We start from the raw sequence: 18,629 nt of genomic DNA, 5'->3' as shown, positions 1-18,629 counted from the left end.
CAAATTAGTCAGAAAAACCCTTTTTCAAATAAATTTATTAGTATCTATTTTTATGTATTTTAGAAAGTCTTTAACATTTTTTTTTTTTTTGATTTAAGCTTCGGCAACTGAGGCCATTATAGCTGTAGGTTGTGTGGTACTGTAGAGTTTTTGGGACTGTAGGGGGGGGGGAACACGTGTGTGTTTTTGTTTTGGCAGAATTTCTATTGGGCACCCGTAGGTTTCTGCCATGCCCGGTTGGGGGATGGCGGCACTTGTTCTCGGGTCACCGCGACTTGTCCGGAGAAAAATGCCGCCCGGTGGCCGAGGATCGAACCGCGATCGGCTGCGTCGCAGCGGACGCGTCAGACCACTCGGTCACCTCGTCCCCCTCTTTAACATTTCTGAGAGCTAAATTGTATATGATTTTTAAATTTAAATGCCTTATTCATAACTGCATGTCCCTGTTATTATTTAGTTCTTTTTTCAATACCACCTACCTATTCTAATCTTAATTTTTTTTCGTTGTAATCTAGGTATACAATTTCATTATATTTTCTATGCCTGGATTAAAGCCTTTTTTCCTTTTTATTTTAATTCTAACGGACATGTCATATATCACTCTCTCAGAACACCAAGTCGACAAATACAAACAGTTTACAGTACCCATTTGTTTCATGTCTGCCTGTCACAATGGGTCATAAAAGTGTGTTCAGTGAATACCCTCCCATCACAGTGGTTTTACTTCTCGGTCATTTTATTTTCCATTTAATTTATCGTTAGTTAAAACTTTAAAGACAAGAGTAGCCAAAACACGACTATTGTACTCCCATAAAACAATTTCAAACGGTTGTACATAAAAACAATTTTGGTCAGCATTGAACATTATTCGGATAACAGAAGGTGGTAAATGGGCGTGAAGTTTTGTTAGGCAATTAATCAATATTAGGTAGATATTCATTAGCTATGCGAACCAGTTGCAACATTATTTTCGTTACACAAAATATAATTAAGTCCATGTGTATTAAAATCACTGTCAACAGTAGGTTATAGTTTGGATCAGAATTTTTAGTTGAACCCGTTTGTAGTTTAAGCCTAAATATTTGTATTTTAATTTGAAAAGGACATTGCAAATGTCATCATTGTGTACCAGTACCAACTACCAATACATACCCATGTATGTTGTCCATCAGGCTTCGAAAAAATGTTCATGCATGCGACACTGTGTTAATGACACATTATTGTTCATGGTGTGTGTGCCCAAAATATGTCAAGTTGTGAATCTTTTGATAAAGAGTAATTATTTCTGAAATAACTAACATTTTACTTTCTATTTTATTTTTATATTTTTATGAAGATTGATAAATATATTATTATATATTATTATTATTATATTATTATTATATATTATTACGTATTATCTTAGTTCATTATTACATTTTACAAACAATATATTGAAGTAGGTAATTCTAATTTTTGATCTGTTTTTCCATGTAAATTATTTTGTTTTATAAGTTGTTTAATTGATTAAAGACAAAAAAATCGTTTTGATCTTGTACACTGATTTGTCATATAATAGAGAATCGTGAGAACGAAGAAATCTAGATTCGTAAGAGTCCTTATCGGACCGCCCTCGTAGACAAGCCAACAATAAACAATTTTCGGTAGGCCAAAATTCAAACGGATAACAATAGACCTCCTTCAAAGACGTCGATAATTAGTCACGATAATAACGACGGGACCACCTAATTGAATTTTAAATATGATTTTATTATTAAGTATTTTTTTATTCATTAGCTTTGACTGTCATCTTTCCCACGAATATATTATATAAAAAATCGTTTTTCCATATTTAAATTGTCTTGATGTTTTTAACATAATTATATCAGTTTATTTCTAAACTTGTCACTGTAATATAATATTATTCATTTCAATTATTGTAAATGTTATTTTATATTAAGACTATTTTAAATTAGTAAACTAATAATAACGTAAATAGTTATGTTAACATCATTTTATGATAAAATAAAAATAAATAAATACTTTAACGCATTCTTAGTCCTCAAGCCTGGATGGTTTATGACTTATGTCTTGATTAAAAATAAAAAATATTTTGTTAAAGCTGATAAACTACTCTATACATAATGTATACATACGTCATATAATTTTAAAGAAAAACAACAATATCTGTTTTTAAAGTTATTCACTATTTTGGATATCTTAATTAACTAATATCTATTAAAATAATAACTAGAAATGAATATATATATATATTTAATTTACCTATCTACAATACAAACAAAAAAATTAAATACCTATAAGATTTTATCCCCGTTCAGAAGTGTTATCTGGAAAATAATAATTTAGCTGTAAAAGGGATCAATGAAGCATACCAGTAGTATATCTGAAATTATATTATTTAAAATAAAATAACGCCTTAAAATTGTAATGAATAACTACTAACTGTAAATAAATGTTTATTATGTGGACTATATTACTAAGTATATTTCTTTCTTATGTACATAACAATATGCTATGTTATGACTATTTTTTAAACATTAAAAGAAAGATTATCGTTTATAAAAAATAACTTTAACTATAGGTAGTATCTTATAAATGAAAATATTTGAATTTTATTAATAAAAGAGAAATTTGTTACGTGATTTCATACACATCTTAAGGAGTTTTAAGTAGGCAATTTTTCAAAGTATTAAGATTATTTATTAATTGTTTAAACAGAAATTCACGTTTATAATTTTATTTTTAAAAAAGCGGGAAACTCTCTCTACTGAACGGTATAACGGTTAGGTAATGGATGATATGTTAAATTTGAATTTAAAGATAAATCATTACATACGAAAAATGATCCTGAGTGGAGACGGTCTGTCAGCCACATGTTACTAAGTATAATTACCAACAATACCTGTTATTATGTATATTTATAATACTACAGTGGGTTAAAGTAATTTTTACCAAAAACATCACGTTTATTATAGTATAAAAGTACCTATATAGGTACATATTTATATGATATATTATTGATATTTTGTTATTAACTATTAAGTCAACATTAACATTGACATTGTCAAATAGCCTAAAAGGTTCGTTGAACAAATAAGTAATAGACTAATAATACACTAATCTAAATATTTTGAAAGTAATTGTGTGTTGTAAAATATGATAACACATGAAAAAGTTTCAAGTTTTCACTGGCCAAAAATAATAATTTGTAAATTAGGATAAAATAACTGGGAAGTCGTTATTTTTCATATAAAAATCTAATTTCATCAAAATTTTAACTTCACATATCTTTAATGAAAAATGTTCATAATAATATGTACTCTTTAGTCTTTTAGGTTTCTGTAGGAAATAGAAACTTATGAGGAACCTTTTGTTACATTTTTAGGCCTTACGAGTTTTTAAATTTGAAGTTTTATATATTTTTGCTAGAAAATAGTTTTGCAAATTTCAGTTATTTTGATTTTTATCGACATTATAAAATAAAAATACAATTTTTAATGCCTATAAATAAATCAAAAAGAGAAAATATTTTGAGAACATTTTAAATATCTACAGTTATTCATTTTTGAATTACAACAAAATAAGAAGGTCGGTCGATAAAATCGTTAATTTAGTATTGAATATAACTGTCGTAAAAATGTGAACTTTACACACACATAAACAATTAATCAATTAATGTTAATTTTAGGTAAACTTTATTTTTCTTAGATAGAAAAACGCATGGTGAATCTTGGATTCAATTTTCAAATCTTAGCTATTGAAAGAAAAATGTTTGAACCACAAAATATTTGATAAATGCGTAAATGATTTTGCCGATTTTCGTCTAAATTCAAACACGACTATACAAAAAATATTGTATGACTAAATATTATAAATAATAATATTTAATATAGTAAAATATATTCTATATCATATTTTCGGTATTTTTTTAATATCATATGAAAAACTTATGAGGAACCTCGTACTAAATCAAAAATGCCAAATGTCTATAAATAGCTCAAAAGGAGACCAAATATTTTATCATTTACACACAATTTTAATATAAACAATTGATAAAAATTTCATTTCACTCCTTTTTTCCACATAAAAAAAAATCTATTTGTCGAAAAATAGTTTTGTGTAAAAATTAAAGTTTTTTTTAAATTTGTTTTGTTTTATTTTTTCAATTGTTACTAGTCAATACAGTCAACACTCCGCTCAGAATTTATTGAAAAAAGCAAAGATAAACTATCTGTAAGCACAGGTAAAAAAAGGTATTATAATATTTATTATAATTTATTGGTGTACACGTCTAAACTATTTCCTCCACAATAGTGTCAATACCTAATACTTAATTCAAAAAAAAAAAATTCTTAAATACTATTTATCTAATCATTAAACATTTTATCTTAAATTACTAACAAATTGACGTTCAAATATGTTGTAAACTCTAACCTAATGCTATTATTTCACATATTACAATTCAATATTAACGATAAGGCAATGGTTTTGCTTTTACATAATTTAACATATTTCAAAAGGGATAATAATGTAGACTTAATAATTACTCAGTACCCTAGTAGGTTCCATATTACAATGTCTTGATAATAAATATTTTATTGTTGTAAAGCTAAATTCTGACTAGATAAAGATTCGTTTCGTTCATAATTTTCTCCTCTCGCTAGTGACGTAAATGATGATACCATTGACGTCAAAGGGACACGCAACAAGTACCCATGGTAACCACGCTTTGATGACGTGCGAATACCAGCAGTTATTGATCCTTATAAGCAGCGTTTATGAATGAACAACGCTGAAAGGGATAAAGTTACCCTTGAAGCAATCCTACAAATTGCGAATTGTGAAATATGAGTTTATTCGTTAGTCGTTATAAGCCGAATTAAATCTTGTAGGGATATAGGTAGTGATTGTTTTCCATTCAAATAACAATTACTAACACCTTATTAAACTAAAGAGAATGAGAATATTTATAATTCAACGTTGTATATAAAATCACAACATTATAAATTATAATTCGTTATAGCGTTAACGTAAATGGTTTATGATTCAATATTGTAATATACTAATATTATGGTAGGTACACCAAGCCACCCAAATTAAAATTATAATTTTAATATACCTATTATACAATATATTCATAATTGCATATACCTATGTGGGTAAAAAAACCATAGTAGGTATCTATAGCTTGTAAAAATAATGTTGGTATTTTAGTAAAAAGGTAGGTTTTATTCATTATTGGTAATGTACACAATATTATAATCGTATGAACTATAACATAGAAGTCTGCGGGTGCATTTACACTTAGAACTAATCAGTATACCAAATTTAAGAGGGCCTACGAAGAGCCATTACTTTATATACCTAATATTAAATTTTGATTTTATATATCTATACAACAAATAAATTTTAAAGCTTAACAAAATAATATTATTTCCTCTATTAAAACAATTAAAACAATAGACTAAAAATATTCAACCCTTCTCTATATTTCCAATCTAATAAACGTGCAAATAAAAACGTTTACAGTCAGCATATTAATAAAACTAAAAAAACATCAATGATTATAAGTTGTTGAATAGTTAAGTACATACAAGTTACAGCATGTTAACATTAATATATTACTTATTATGATGTATTGACGTAAATTATAAATTAGAATATGTACAATAGGTACATTATTCTATTTCTGAGGTTTTTGTACAAAATACCTACCAGTTTTAGGTACCTACTCCAATACCTACAAAAATACATAATTATAATATTTATTAGTAGACAAAAAGTGTTATGACGCTTTTACCATTCAATATTTATTGTAATATTCTATACACACAAATTAAATATATTATAATTATAATTAATTGCATTAAAATGTATTTTAAAAATATTAATAAACCTATGGACAAATTATGTTGAATAGAATTATTATTGCTCAAAATTTTTTTTTTAAACTGAGGCTTATTTCTAATAATACAAATTAAATAATTATTGTTACATTTATTATTGGTTTATTTTTATTATTCTTTATTTAAAATATTGATTTGGACCTTTAAAATGTTTTGGAATAAAATCGAAACGATACGATACTGTCTAGTCTGTTAACTACCGCTATCTATCCACGAGTAATTTACAATTTATTTTTAATCACGAAATTATTAGTGGTGCACTCTAATGTAATATTGTCCAATCTAATACAAATAAAATACAAACCTTCCAATATTACAAATTCTCCATTTCATGCCTTAAATCATACTCTCCACTCAGACTAAAAATTCAAACTATCTCAGAAGTAGCAAAATCTACCTACATACTTTACCTAGTTATTCGCCTTTAATTTATAGTACTATATTTTATCCAACTTCGTCATAATTAGAACTTGTCTATTTTCTCTATAAACAAAATTGGCCGATATATTTTGATATTTTAATACCAGCAATATTTTAAGAGAACCTTGAAATACATTTTAAACTTTTATTTATTAAAATTGATAAAATAAAATGTTTATCTTATCGAGTCAAAGTAATTATGTTAGGTACTATGATATCCAAAAACTGGAATTTCAGTATAAACACACAAATAGGTAGTTTTTTTATCTCTAACTATTATAACTTTATAAAGTTAAAAGTTATTTTATAAAGGTATGATACAAATGTATGCTAGTAAAATTTGATCGTTTAAAACTCTGTTAACCCTAATTTTGTTATTATTTCATATTTTTTATTAGTCGATAATGTAAAACAATGTGTTAATTAATCGTGTATTATCAATGACAACAAATAATTACCACCACTGATTATCTTGCAGTATTCTCATACAAATCGATGTGTCGCACGACTTTTTTTTTAGTTGGCGATTCGAGCGCGTAAACCCGCGACAAGCGCAAAAATGATGTGATATCTCGATTCGTATGAGAATTTTGCAAAAAATACGACTAGAGTGTTTATTTTTACATTCAAGATAATATTCTCAAAATAAATTTTAAAAACCCAGATTTTGAAGTTAGAAAAAAAATTCCAAAAAAAATCTTCATTGTGGCATCACAGTGAGTATGCGTATACTAATTACCTCACACACTTCAGAAACACCCTGTATATAAAATGAAACTTTTATTTTGAATTTTTTTTAACCTTTTAAAAATGTACTTTAGTTTTGTAATATTTACTTTTAATGATTCAATAAAATCCAAGCTTTTTTTCGATTATTGCTGTCATTAAATTCAAAGAGATGTGATCCTTATATAATGTTCTTATGTGCGGGCTGACAAGAAAGCTCTCCGTCAGCTAAGCTTCAAAAAGTTGTGGAAATTGTTTGCATAAGTATAGAAAACAGTCCCGCTATGTGTGGTAAAGTGCAGGAAAAGTTTAAAAAAAGTGTTTTATAAAGTTAGAAGTTAAAAATTCCGAAGCATTTTTGAGAAGATCAAGTCAAATATGAAGTAATTTAGTTCACTCTGCGTGAAAAGTTCTGATGTATAGCATTTTTCTTCATAATAATCCGAATTATTCGAGTAGCATTATCAATGGATTCAGAAGCTAAAAATTGTATCAATACTAAAATGTACCTATTATCTGTAGTTAAAGGTGAGAGTAGGTATATTAAGTTGATGAAACATAATACTCTAATACTCTAATTTATTACAGATTGAATATAATTGGGGTACTTGGTATCTTTATTTATTTTTTATATTAGATCCTTATATATAACAATTTACATGAACAAAAATAAATCATTTCCAAGGATTTTTCAAATTTCTTAAAATCGTAAAAAATAGATACAAAATATTATCCTGGGCCTCAGAGATATTTTTGGGAGGGTAACAATCTTTAAGCCCCCTCCTGCTTACACCGCTGTATAATTTATGATAAAATCTTTCCTTATAAATACTATTCTTGAAAACATTAAGTCACGAAGATACGAATAATTATGAGTCAAAACTCCATTTCTGAAATTTGTCCCACGATTAAACGGTCAATTGCTGCTCTTTGATCACACTGGTTCACATATCGGTGTAATAAGATCGTTCAATAAGACCACGTATGTGAAATTACGTAAGTATACGAAGTATCAATAATAGGTGTGTATCGATTAGTATTGCAACGGTCTCACTGTCTCAGACTTACCGTGAACACAGATTCATATAGTCACATAAATAGGTATAACTATGTAGGTAAAAAAAGATGTGTATAAGCGATAGTATATAATTTTGTATTTTAAAATTTGTTTTTATAGATATAGTCACAACGGATGTCGGATTGTATAGTTTAATTATTGACACATAGGTTGGTACCTAATAAAAAAAATGTTAATGAAATATACACAATATAGGTACACATAATAGGTATAACATATTATGCTCATGTATAAATGTGTAATAATTACAATTATTCTACAATTATTGTAGAAGTCAAAACTATAAAATTGAGGTGTAATGGGCCATCGGTCATGATTATATCTGTAATAATGCATATATTTATTATTTTCCAAAAAACATGAATAATACTTATACTAATACAACTGTATTGTGCTGGAAACTGTTTTCACCTATTCAGTTTTCCGTGGTCCGAGAATTAAAATTTCACAGCGAAAAGTGCGATAACAGATTACATACACAAATGATCATTTACTTCTCACACAGCCAAAATGTACATGTAATATGAAATGCCTAAACACTACTCCTTAAAACATGCTGTGCTCCAGCCCCCTTAAGAAGTTTAAGTAGCAACCGCGGTGACCGCAGCATACCCTGTGGCAGTGTGACCGTTTAACCGTGTGACTTATTTCCCGAAGTTACTGCGGGATGGTTTTTCGAGTGGGCATACCAATGATGTGTATAACATAATAATATTATTGTTGTTCTATTCAAAATCACAGCCTACAGTGATGGGATTCATATACTTATTATAATATAGTACATATTATACGTATATCATATTATTATATATCTATTATATCTATTATATGTATATTATTATTTATTTATATATTATACGTCTATGATGGGATCAGTATAATAATAATAACTCTGATTACATGATTATTATAATTATTATTATTATTATTATTATTACCCTAAATACTAAACATAATAACATTATATCAATCAGTCATCCGTGACTGAAATCTGAGGTCGATGGTAACAATACACTTGGTACTTTTAATTTGTTTCACCGGTAACACTGTAATGTCACAGTCGATTACGATAAGGCTATTGATAATATTTGTTTTTATTATTATTATAATATTATGACAATATAAATTATGACTATTGTACTGTTGTTTTAATTTTAATTCTTACGACTAGCAAAATAATTTATTAAAATACAAATTCAAAAAGACAACTATCAGATGATTGAAAATTAATAGTTACATTTCACAATATGTATACTAATATTTACATTATAAACTTTTTAAAATAATCTAAATTACAAACACTTTGGAAGAATAAACATCACTATATTACTATAATACTATTATATTATTAGACTGTTATTAAATAGACTGCAAAAATTGAAGGTATAGTTCAACAAGCTTATAATTATATTTTATTGTATTAGAATTAGTTAAGACATGTAAGACATGTATATTATAACATTATTATTTCCAAAGTAAATGACCTAATTCAAGTATTTAAGATTCTTTTTTAAGTTAATATTATTTTGAAACATATTGTAGATATTAAAAATAAAAATATACCAAAGAACAATTATACTTGTAACTGTTCTTAATTATGCAAAACTAACACCAAAATAATTATTAGTTTTAAGCTTGATAATATTGGACTTTAAAGTATTAAAACATCTCTTATAGTTTTTATGTACTTATCAATGTAATGTAGTAATTTTTCTACAATTTTATTTAATTGCAATGGGTACTAATTATTAATTTTTATACCTGTAAATTATTATTGATTGAAAATACATATTAAAATTATAAAATAAACAACCATTTATATGGTATACTCACTTATATGTTCTGATATCTGATTTAATTAAGATACAGCATACTTAAAAATTTTGAAATGCTTGTTTCACAATAAAATATTAATGATGATCACATAAAAATTAAAAACAATTTCTAATTGATAATCATGCAATTTTCTTCTAGAATTGCTAATTAATAATATATATTTTCATGTAAGTACACAGTTGAAATTTTACTACCAAATTAGTACACTTAGTAGGTTTAATAATACATATTTATTCAGTGATAATATTTAACAAAATCTAAGATTGTAAGAATGGTTTTTACATTGTTTTTTTTTATCAGGTACGTGGGATTGGTGTTCTCCACCTGTGCATCTCTTTTCATCTCTTGGTGCACGGTCTACTGCACTACACATGGGTCCAATGGAGCCAGACTCACCTTTGCCTAATCGGCTAACACACGTCTCTGATAAACATCCAAGATGTATGTTAGCCGAATTCAGTTCTATGCGTCGTCATCGTGAATTATGTGATGTTGTTCTCAATATTAACAATCGAAAAATATTTGCTCACCGTAACATTTTATCTGCATGTAGTCCATACTTCAGAGCTATGTTTAATGGTGATCTAGCTGAATCTCGACAAACAGAAGTCACTATACGTGATATGGATGAAATAGCAATGGAACTTTTAATTGAATTTTGTTATTCCGCTCGAATCACAGTAGAAGAATCTAATGTCCAAACTCTTCTCCCAGCTGCTTGCCTATTGCAATTAACTGAAATACAGGATATATGTTGTGAGTTTTTAAGGAGACAACTTGATCCATCAAATTGTCTTGGTATCAGAGCATTTGCAGATACACATTCTTGTCTTGATCTTTTACGTGTTGCCGATAAATACACACAACATAATTTTCAAGAAGTTATGGAAAGTGAGGAATTCCTTCTTCTTCCAGTTACACAGCTAATTGATTTAATTGCCAGTGATGAACTTAACGTGAGAACAGAAGAGCAAGTGTTCAGTGCAGCAATGTCTTGGGTCAAGTATAATATTTCTGAGAGGAGACAGAATCTTCCTCAAGTACTCCAGCATGTACGATTACCTTTGTTAAGTCCTAAGTTTTTAGTTGGGACAGTAGGAGCCGACTTATTAGTCCGTAGTGATGAAACGTGTAGAGATCTTGTTGATGAAGCTAAAAACTATTTACTGTTACCACAAGAACGACCTTTAATGCAAGGACCACGAACTCGACCTCGTAAACCTACTCAAAGGGGTCAACTTTTATTTGCTGTTGGAGGTTGGTGTAGTGGAGATGCTATAGCTTCAGTTGAACGTTATGATCCACAAACAGAAGATTGGAAGTTACAGGCCCAAATGAGTAAGCGAAGATGTGGAGTTGGAGTAGCTGTGCTTAATGATTTATTGTATGCAGTTGGTGGACATGATGGCCAGTCTTACCTTAACAGTATAGAACGATATGATCCTCAGACCAATCAATGGTCATGTGATGTGGCTCCTACAACTTCATGTCGAACAAGTGTTGGAGTAGCTGTTTTAGATGGTTTGCTATATGCAGTTGGAGGTCAAGATGGTGTACAATGTTTAAGCCATGTTGAACGTTATGACCCCAAGGAAAATAAGTGGAGTAAAGTGGCCCCTATGACAACAAGAAGATTAGGTGTTGCTGTGGCAGTACTAGGAGGTTATTTGTATGCAATTGGTGGTTCAGATGGACAATCACCATTAAGTTCTGTCGAACGTTATGATCCAAGACAGAATAAATGGACCGTAATGGCACCAATGTCAACAAGAAGGAAACATTTGGGATGTGCTGTTTATAAAGATATGATATATGCCGTTGGGGGACGTGATGATTGCATGGAATTAAGTAGTGCTGAAAGATATAATCCACACACAAATTCATGGTCTCCAATAGTTGCCATGACATCTCGTAGAAGCGGTGTAGGCTTAGCTGTAGTTAATGGACAACTATATGCTGTTGGTGGATTCGATGGTACAGCATACCTCAAAACAATTGAAGTATATGATCAGAGTCAAAATCAGTGGCGACTTTGCGGTACAATGAACTATAGACGACTCGGAGGCGGTGTTGGAGTAATGAGATCGCCTCAAACCGATAACAATTTTTAAACTATTCCAGATTACCGAATCTGTTTATTTTATTATATAATTAAGGTAGATTTATTGTTTACATTGCCTTGTCTCAAACTATAATATACCCAAGTCATATTCTTCTCTACTCAGCCACTGAGATATATTCTAATTTGAGAGAGATCATGATTTTTTAATTGCTAATGTAGGAGGTTTTTTTTAGCAAATGCAATGCATCTTAAAAATATACCAATTGTAATTTAAAGCTTTTAAGGTAATTTATTTGATGTACTAATCACAAATAAATTAATAATACATACAATATGTGTAAATTAAATTTGATGAATATATATATATATAAAAAAAAAAAATTTTTAGAAATTTAATTCAATTAGATAAAAAAATATCTTGATATTAAGATATTTTTGGCATCCTAATCACAAATAAATTAATAATACATACAATATGTGTAAATTAAATTTGATGAATATATATATATATAAAAAAAATCAATTTTTAGAAATTTAATTCAATTAGATAAAAAAATATCTTGATATTAAGATATTTTTGGCATCCCATTAAAAGAAAAACAACATATTTTTAAATGAAATTATTAATTTATAATGTTCAATGCTTACATTTTATAGTTTGCGGATGAAAATAATATCTAAAAGTCGGCTGCACACACTGCTGCGGTGGTGGTAAATTGTGTCCTACTGAATTTTTACAGCCGCCACTACCTCTGTAGTATGGGGGACTGTAATAGAGTTCAGTGTTATTTTTATTTTATCTTAAGATCTTAAGTAGATATGTATATTACATGACAATCTAATGTGTTCTGTAAATTGTTATACTAAATAATTTTAAATAGAATCCAATGTTGTGTTGCACCAATCTTAAAATGTTTGGGAGCTGTAAATTTGTATACATTTTTTGAATATAGTGCAAAAGTGAAATTTAATCATACATATTTGCACACAAAAAATGTCTTGCCTTTATTTTGCTTAACTTAAAAATATTTTGAGTTTTAAACTGAAATTATTATATGTACCTATTGTACCTACATTGTTGTAAATTAAAAAAATCCTACCAATAGAAAATATTTAACAATATTAGGCCATTATATATTAAATGAATCAAATTTAAAACCAATATAAATCTTTAATTTTAAAACCAAAAACTGTGTGTTTTATTAATTATATTATAAGATATAATTAGGGCTAAGATTTTTTTATGCAATTGAAATCTAAAATGTGCACTTTATAAAATAACAAAAAATTCACTAATATTCATTTTCCAATATAGGTATGTAATGGTTTATATTATATTTAGGCATGTAATGAGTAAACATTTAATTATTATGAAATTTTTTTAAAAGATGTACATAACTGTACTGACATGTTTCAAATTAAAAAGAGAGGTTATACTTAAAAAGAGAAATCATCAATGGTTGTAATGCAAACTAAACTGACTGGGACACATCTAATTACTATAAAATGTTAATGGTGCTAGTATATATTCAATCATTTTAATTTGTGCTGGTCTTACACTAAGTTCATACTAATTTATTTAGAGTTAGTTGTAGTAATGTTTACCATCAATTATCCATATATATACCTATATAGCAGGTATGTATTATAATAATATATCACACATATTTAATATTTTATTATTAATTTATAACCTTATGAAAATGTATTTATGTTTATCATAGGTCTATGAGTTTTATCATGTTTTTAATTTTAACTGTGTTTATTATTTTTCCATTAAAAATATATGTCTTTAGACAGTATTATCACAATTATTTTAAACCATAGGTGATGTGAAAAATCTGAAATAAAATATTTGAATTTTCATTGAATTTATAATAATCATTTTATAAACTTTCTATTTAATAATGAATAAGTGTATACTGTATAGGACTTATTAGGAATTGAAATAATAGGTAGGTATCCATAACTCACAAATTCACATTCGCTGAGATGGATATGAAATAACAGATGATTGAGTAAGTGTGTTCAGTATAATTCTGAGCCTACTTAATATATGTTGAAATTTAAATATTATTGCTACATATTATTATATTATTATGGTCGGAAAACGAGTAAGACTAATTGATGACGATGCTCAGGTTGTTTTCGGCTCAATTATTGTGTGTCTCTCAAAAATCTTGCATGTTACACGTTATATAATCAGCTCCAAGCATAGCCGTGTAGGAGATATTTTACCTAATCTCGTGAAATTGTATCCATAAACTCATTGTAAACTTTAATTTATTTATTTATAATTGTAAAAACATTGTCAAAATACCAGGTGTATTGACACAATTAAACTAATTAATAAAAAAAAAAAGCCAAGCCAAGCCGAACTATTAAGATTTTTTACTGGTAAAATGTACAAGGTAGTGAACCCATTCTAACAAAAAGTCAAAAACTATTTAGAAAGTTGGAAAATTAAAATTAATTCATAATATAAAAAAAAGGTTTAAAAATAATTACATAGGTAACTTCAACTTTTGGTTTCAAACATTTGGTATTCTACTAAAACCAGAGCCATGGTTCAGGGTTGTCCAAATTAATAATTCGTTATCATAATTTATAACACGGCCCAGTGATTACTCCTTATCAGACTATGTTTGTTTTATTTACTTATTACTTATTAGTTTTATTATTTTTAAAATTTTAGATACCGAACATTTGACAAGTTTATTAGTTAGTTACTTAATACTAAGTAGTGAGTACTAAGTAGTAATAAGTATTTACTTTAAAGTATTAAATTAATGTTTAGAAGAAGTGTCCAGTAAATTTTTGATTTTTTTGTTGAAATTAACTTTTCAAAATGGGTAAAAGACAACATCAGAAGGATAAAATGTAAGTTCTCATTGTATGATTGTCAAAAACATATATGTTTTGAACTATCCATCTATTAACTAAAGTAATTACTTTATTATGTATTTCCAATTTTTAATGCGTAGGTACCTCACTTACACAGAGTGGTCAACACTCTATGGTGGCAAAAGACCAGGCATTGAAAAGCCGAAATTTGCTCGATTGCCATTTGATCATTGTTGTTTATCGCTTGTCGCTTTCAAGACACCATACTGCGACCCTGATGGTAATATTTTCGAGTATGAGGCACTACTTGAATATATAAAACAGTTTAAACACAACCCAGTGACGGGAAAGGTAAATACTGTTGCAACATTTATTTTATGTTATGTAATTACTATACATTTTCCTATATTATGTTTTAGCCAATTGAGTTAAAAAAATTAATTAAGTTGAACTTTCATCGTAACGCAGCAGGGGAGTATCATTGTCCAGTCTTGTTCAAATCCTTAACTAAACACTCGCACATAATAGCAATTAAGACAACAGGAAATGTTTTTTCGTATGAGGTAAATATGCTGCAATTATTTTCTCTATAATTTATTTCAAACGTATGCACTTTTAGGCTATAGAGCAATTGAATATTAAAACAAAAAACTGGAAAGATCTTTTAACAGATGAACCATTCTTGCGTAAAGACATGATCACTCTTCAAGATCCAACTAATTTGACAAAATTTAATATTGCAAAATTTCATCATGTTGTGAAAAAAATCAAAGTTGTAGATCCCGGTAAAAATAATTATAAATTATAATTACATATCATAATTTATTAACTATAAATATTTGATTCAATATTTTAGATGAAGAAGCACAGTCTAAAGACCCAGAAGGGCGTTTAAAATCAGTGTCGAAAACTACTAGAGATATATTGGATACATTAGACCGAGACTATAAAGAACCAACAAAAAAAGTTGAAGTAGTAGCACAAAAACCAGATAAATTAAATGCCGTAAATATCAAATAATAATATTGAATACCTTTTATAGGTTATTTAGTTTTTCTATTAATGGGTTATTATTTTTTAAGGCTCATTATTCTACTGGTCGTGTAGCTGCTAGTTTTACTTCAACAGCAATGGTTCCAGTGCTGGAACACGAATCAGCAATTATAGAGGAGAATGAAATCCGATTTGAACGTATAAAGAAAAAGGGTGAGTTTGATGTTTCAAAATTGTTAAAGAAAAATGTTAAATTTTATTGAAAAATAATAACATATCATTTTTGCAGGTTATGTTCGATTAACCACCAATTGTGGACCATTAAATTTGGAACTGTTTTGTAAAGAAGTACCCAAAACATGTGAAAATTTTATAAAACTTTGTCAAAAGGATTATTACGATGGTACGAAATTTCATCGATCCATTCGTAATTTTATGGTTCAAGGTGGTGATCCAACAGGTACTGGTAAAGGTGGTGAATCATATTGGGGACAGCCTTTTGAAGATGAATTTAAACAAAATTTAAATCACTCTGGACGAGGTGTGTTGTCTATGGCCAATTCTGGTCCCGATACAAATAAATCACAATTGTTAGTATTCTAATAACAGTTATATTGCATATTGATATTATAGAAATAGGTTTAAATATGTAATGAATAATGCATGTCTTCAATTGTTATAGTTTTATAACATACCGTTCATGTAAACATTTGGATAACAAACATACAGTTTTTGGACGTATAGTAGGTGGTTTTGAAACTCTTAATGCAATCGAAGAAATCGAAGTAGATAATAAAGATCGTCCAATTACTGATATTATTATATTGAAAACGCATGTATTTGTTGATCCATTTCAAGAAGTTGATGATAAGGTATAAATCCTAAATAGTTTGTATAAATGTCTGTGTTAAATAATTATCATACTATTATGATTATGGTTCCTTATTTTTTCCATTTAGATAGCAGAAGAAAGGCAAGAGGAATTAATAAATACACCTGGAACTAGTATGGCTTCAACTGTACAAACAGAAGAAAATAAAATATCAAGTATAGCAATTCCAGGAGTTAAACTCAAAACATTTAAATCAGGGGTTGGGAAATACATCAACCCTTCAGCTCTACAAAAAAACAAGTAATTTATTGCAATTAATTTGATTTTAAGAAAATGTCACTGGCCTATGCACAATATAAACAAAATGTATTCACTCAAAATTATTTATTTTTAATTTTTTGAGATTTTACTATAAGATTACTCAAAAATCAGATATTTTAATGATTTTTGAGTGTATTTTGAGTATGTTTTGTCAATGTTGCAAGTGGGCTTGAAAAAGTTAACAAATATTGCGCTACATCCTCTAAAGAATTGTTTATACTTTTTTTTATAATATAAATTCTATATTATAGAAATAATAATTATTCTATTATATTTATAATTTATATTCTGGGTATACATGGCTAGAGCAATCATTTGATCCGAAGAAGAAAAGTTTTTTCACAATTTTAGAATTCTCATTTTTCATTATAATTTATTCTATTTTTTTAGGATTGAAAACGAAGAATTGCCCAACAAGAAGAAAAAAGTTATTGGTTATGATTTTCATGGATTTAATAATTGGTGATTTCATATAAATATACCATATTAATTTTCCATGTATAACCCTGATTTAAAATATCATACAACTGTCTATAACTATAATATAGCTCATAATATATTATATACTATTTGGTTACATAATATTTTGATTAAATAACTCATCGTAATGCATATATTTTTTTTTATTAAATACATATCTCCTATTCCTTGTGCTACCAAGATTTCAGTTCAATGATATTAATATAATATGTTTAAATAAATCATATAACCATGGCTTCCCTGTAATTAACTTAATTCAATTTTTCTGGACCAATTATAAATATTTATGTAATATGTTATTCCTATGAGGACATTGGACAATGATTTAATAATCATAACATGTTATACAGTCTATGTTTCTGTTTTGGTCACATTAATTATTAAGTAATTAAGTTTCCTACACATAATCGATGAAATCAATCTTTTAGTAATAACGCCTAAGTAACTGAGCAATACTCATTGTTTAATCTTACTGTTAAAATATGATAAATAAAATGTTTACCAAAATGTCAAACATTTTCATTTTAAATCTATTTAATAAACTTCTATGACTGATCATTTTAGATTTTGAGTGGATCTATGAATGTAGTGTATGTCTAATGTCTACTCAAATTATAGGGGGGGGGGGGAATTCTTCGATTTTCAACTTTAGTTAAATAACTGAGTTTAGTTTTAAATTAAGTTTTTGAATTAGTGTTGAGTTTCTTGATCGTCAACATTACCCAAATTGTGCCTCTGAATCTATTATACAATGTCTTTCAAATAGATATAAGTAGATAGCAATTCATTGTTTTTATTAAATAAATATTATTCGTAATAAACAGGCTTGGCTCGCCGTGGGATACTTTGAGGCTGCGTCTCTCCTTTACTAAAAAAAAACCATCTACTTGTAAATAATAATTATTTTGAAAAAAAAAAGTATTGAGGTATTTTTACCTGCATTTAAAATATATTACATCGTGTTCTTTGTTTATTATTGTTGGAGGCCAAAAAGTCTAGACTGTAGCCCATTTGCGTCCTAGAGTAGCCCATTTGCGCCCTGAGGGTGATAGACATTTGCACCCGAAATAAAATAATCGGGATAGTCGAATCGCTCTTATTACCTACAAATGAATGGTCGAATTTGCACTT

General features: G+C 27.8%; 2 protein-coding genes across 2 annotated transcripts; both read left to right on the top strand.

Moving 5' to 3' along the window:
- The first annotated feature begins 9,329 nt into the window (after positions 1–9,329).
- Positions 9,330–12,375, top strand: LOC111037176 (kelch-like protein diablo). The gene is made up of 2 exons (XM_022319566.1): positions 9,330–9,513; positions 10,267–12,375. Exon 2 carries the CDS (start codon positions 10,338–10,340, stop codon positions 12,075–12,077), a length of 1,740 nt encoding a protein of 579 aa, XP_022175258.1. The 5' UTR covers positions 9,330–9,513; positions 10,267–10,337; the 3' UTR covers positions 12,078–12,375.
- Positions 12,376–14,669: 2,294 nt separating this feature from the next.
- Positions 14,670–17,578, top strand: LOC111037177 (peptidyl-prolyl cis-trans isomerase-like 2). Its single transcript, XM_022319567.1, has 10 exons — positions 14,670–14,908; positions 15,013–15,223; positions 15,292–15,435; positions 15,492–15,657; positions 15,729–15,877; positions 15,955–16,078; positions 16,155–16,455; positions 16,548–16,737; positions 16,825–16,997; positions 17,409–17,578. Exons 1-10 carry the CDS (start codon positions 14,877–14,879, stop codon positions 17,482–17,484), a joined length of 1,566 nt encoding a protein of 521 aa, XP_022175259.1. The 5' UTR covers positions 14,670–14,876; the 3' UTR covers positions 17,485–17,578.
- Positions 17,579–18,629: the final 1,051 nt, after the last annotated feature.

This window comes from Myzus persicae, unplaced genomic scaffold (assembly GCF_001856785.1).
Source record: "Myzus persicae strain clone G006 unplaced genomic scaffold, MPER_G0061.0, whole genome shotgun sequence".
Lineage (NCBI taxonomy): Eukaryota > Metazoa > Arthropoda > Insecta > Hemiptera > Aphididae > Myzus > Myzus persicae.
The sequence above is the reverse complement of the archived record's forward strand: the minus strand, read 5'-3'. Positions and strand labels throughout refer to the sequence as shown.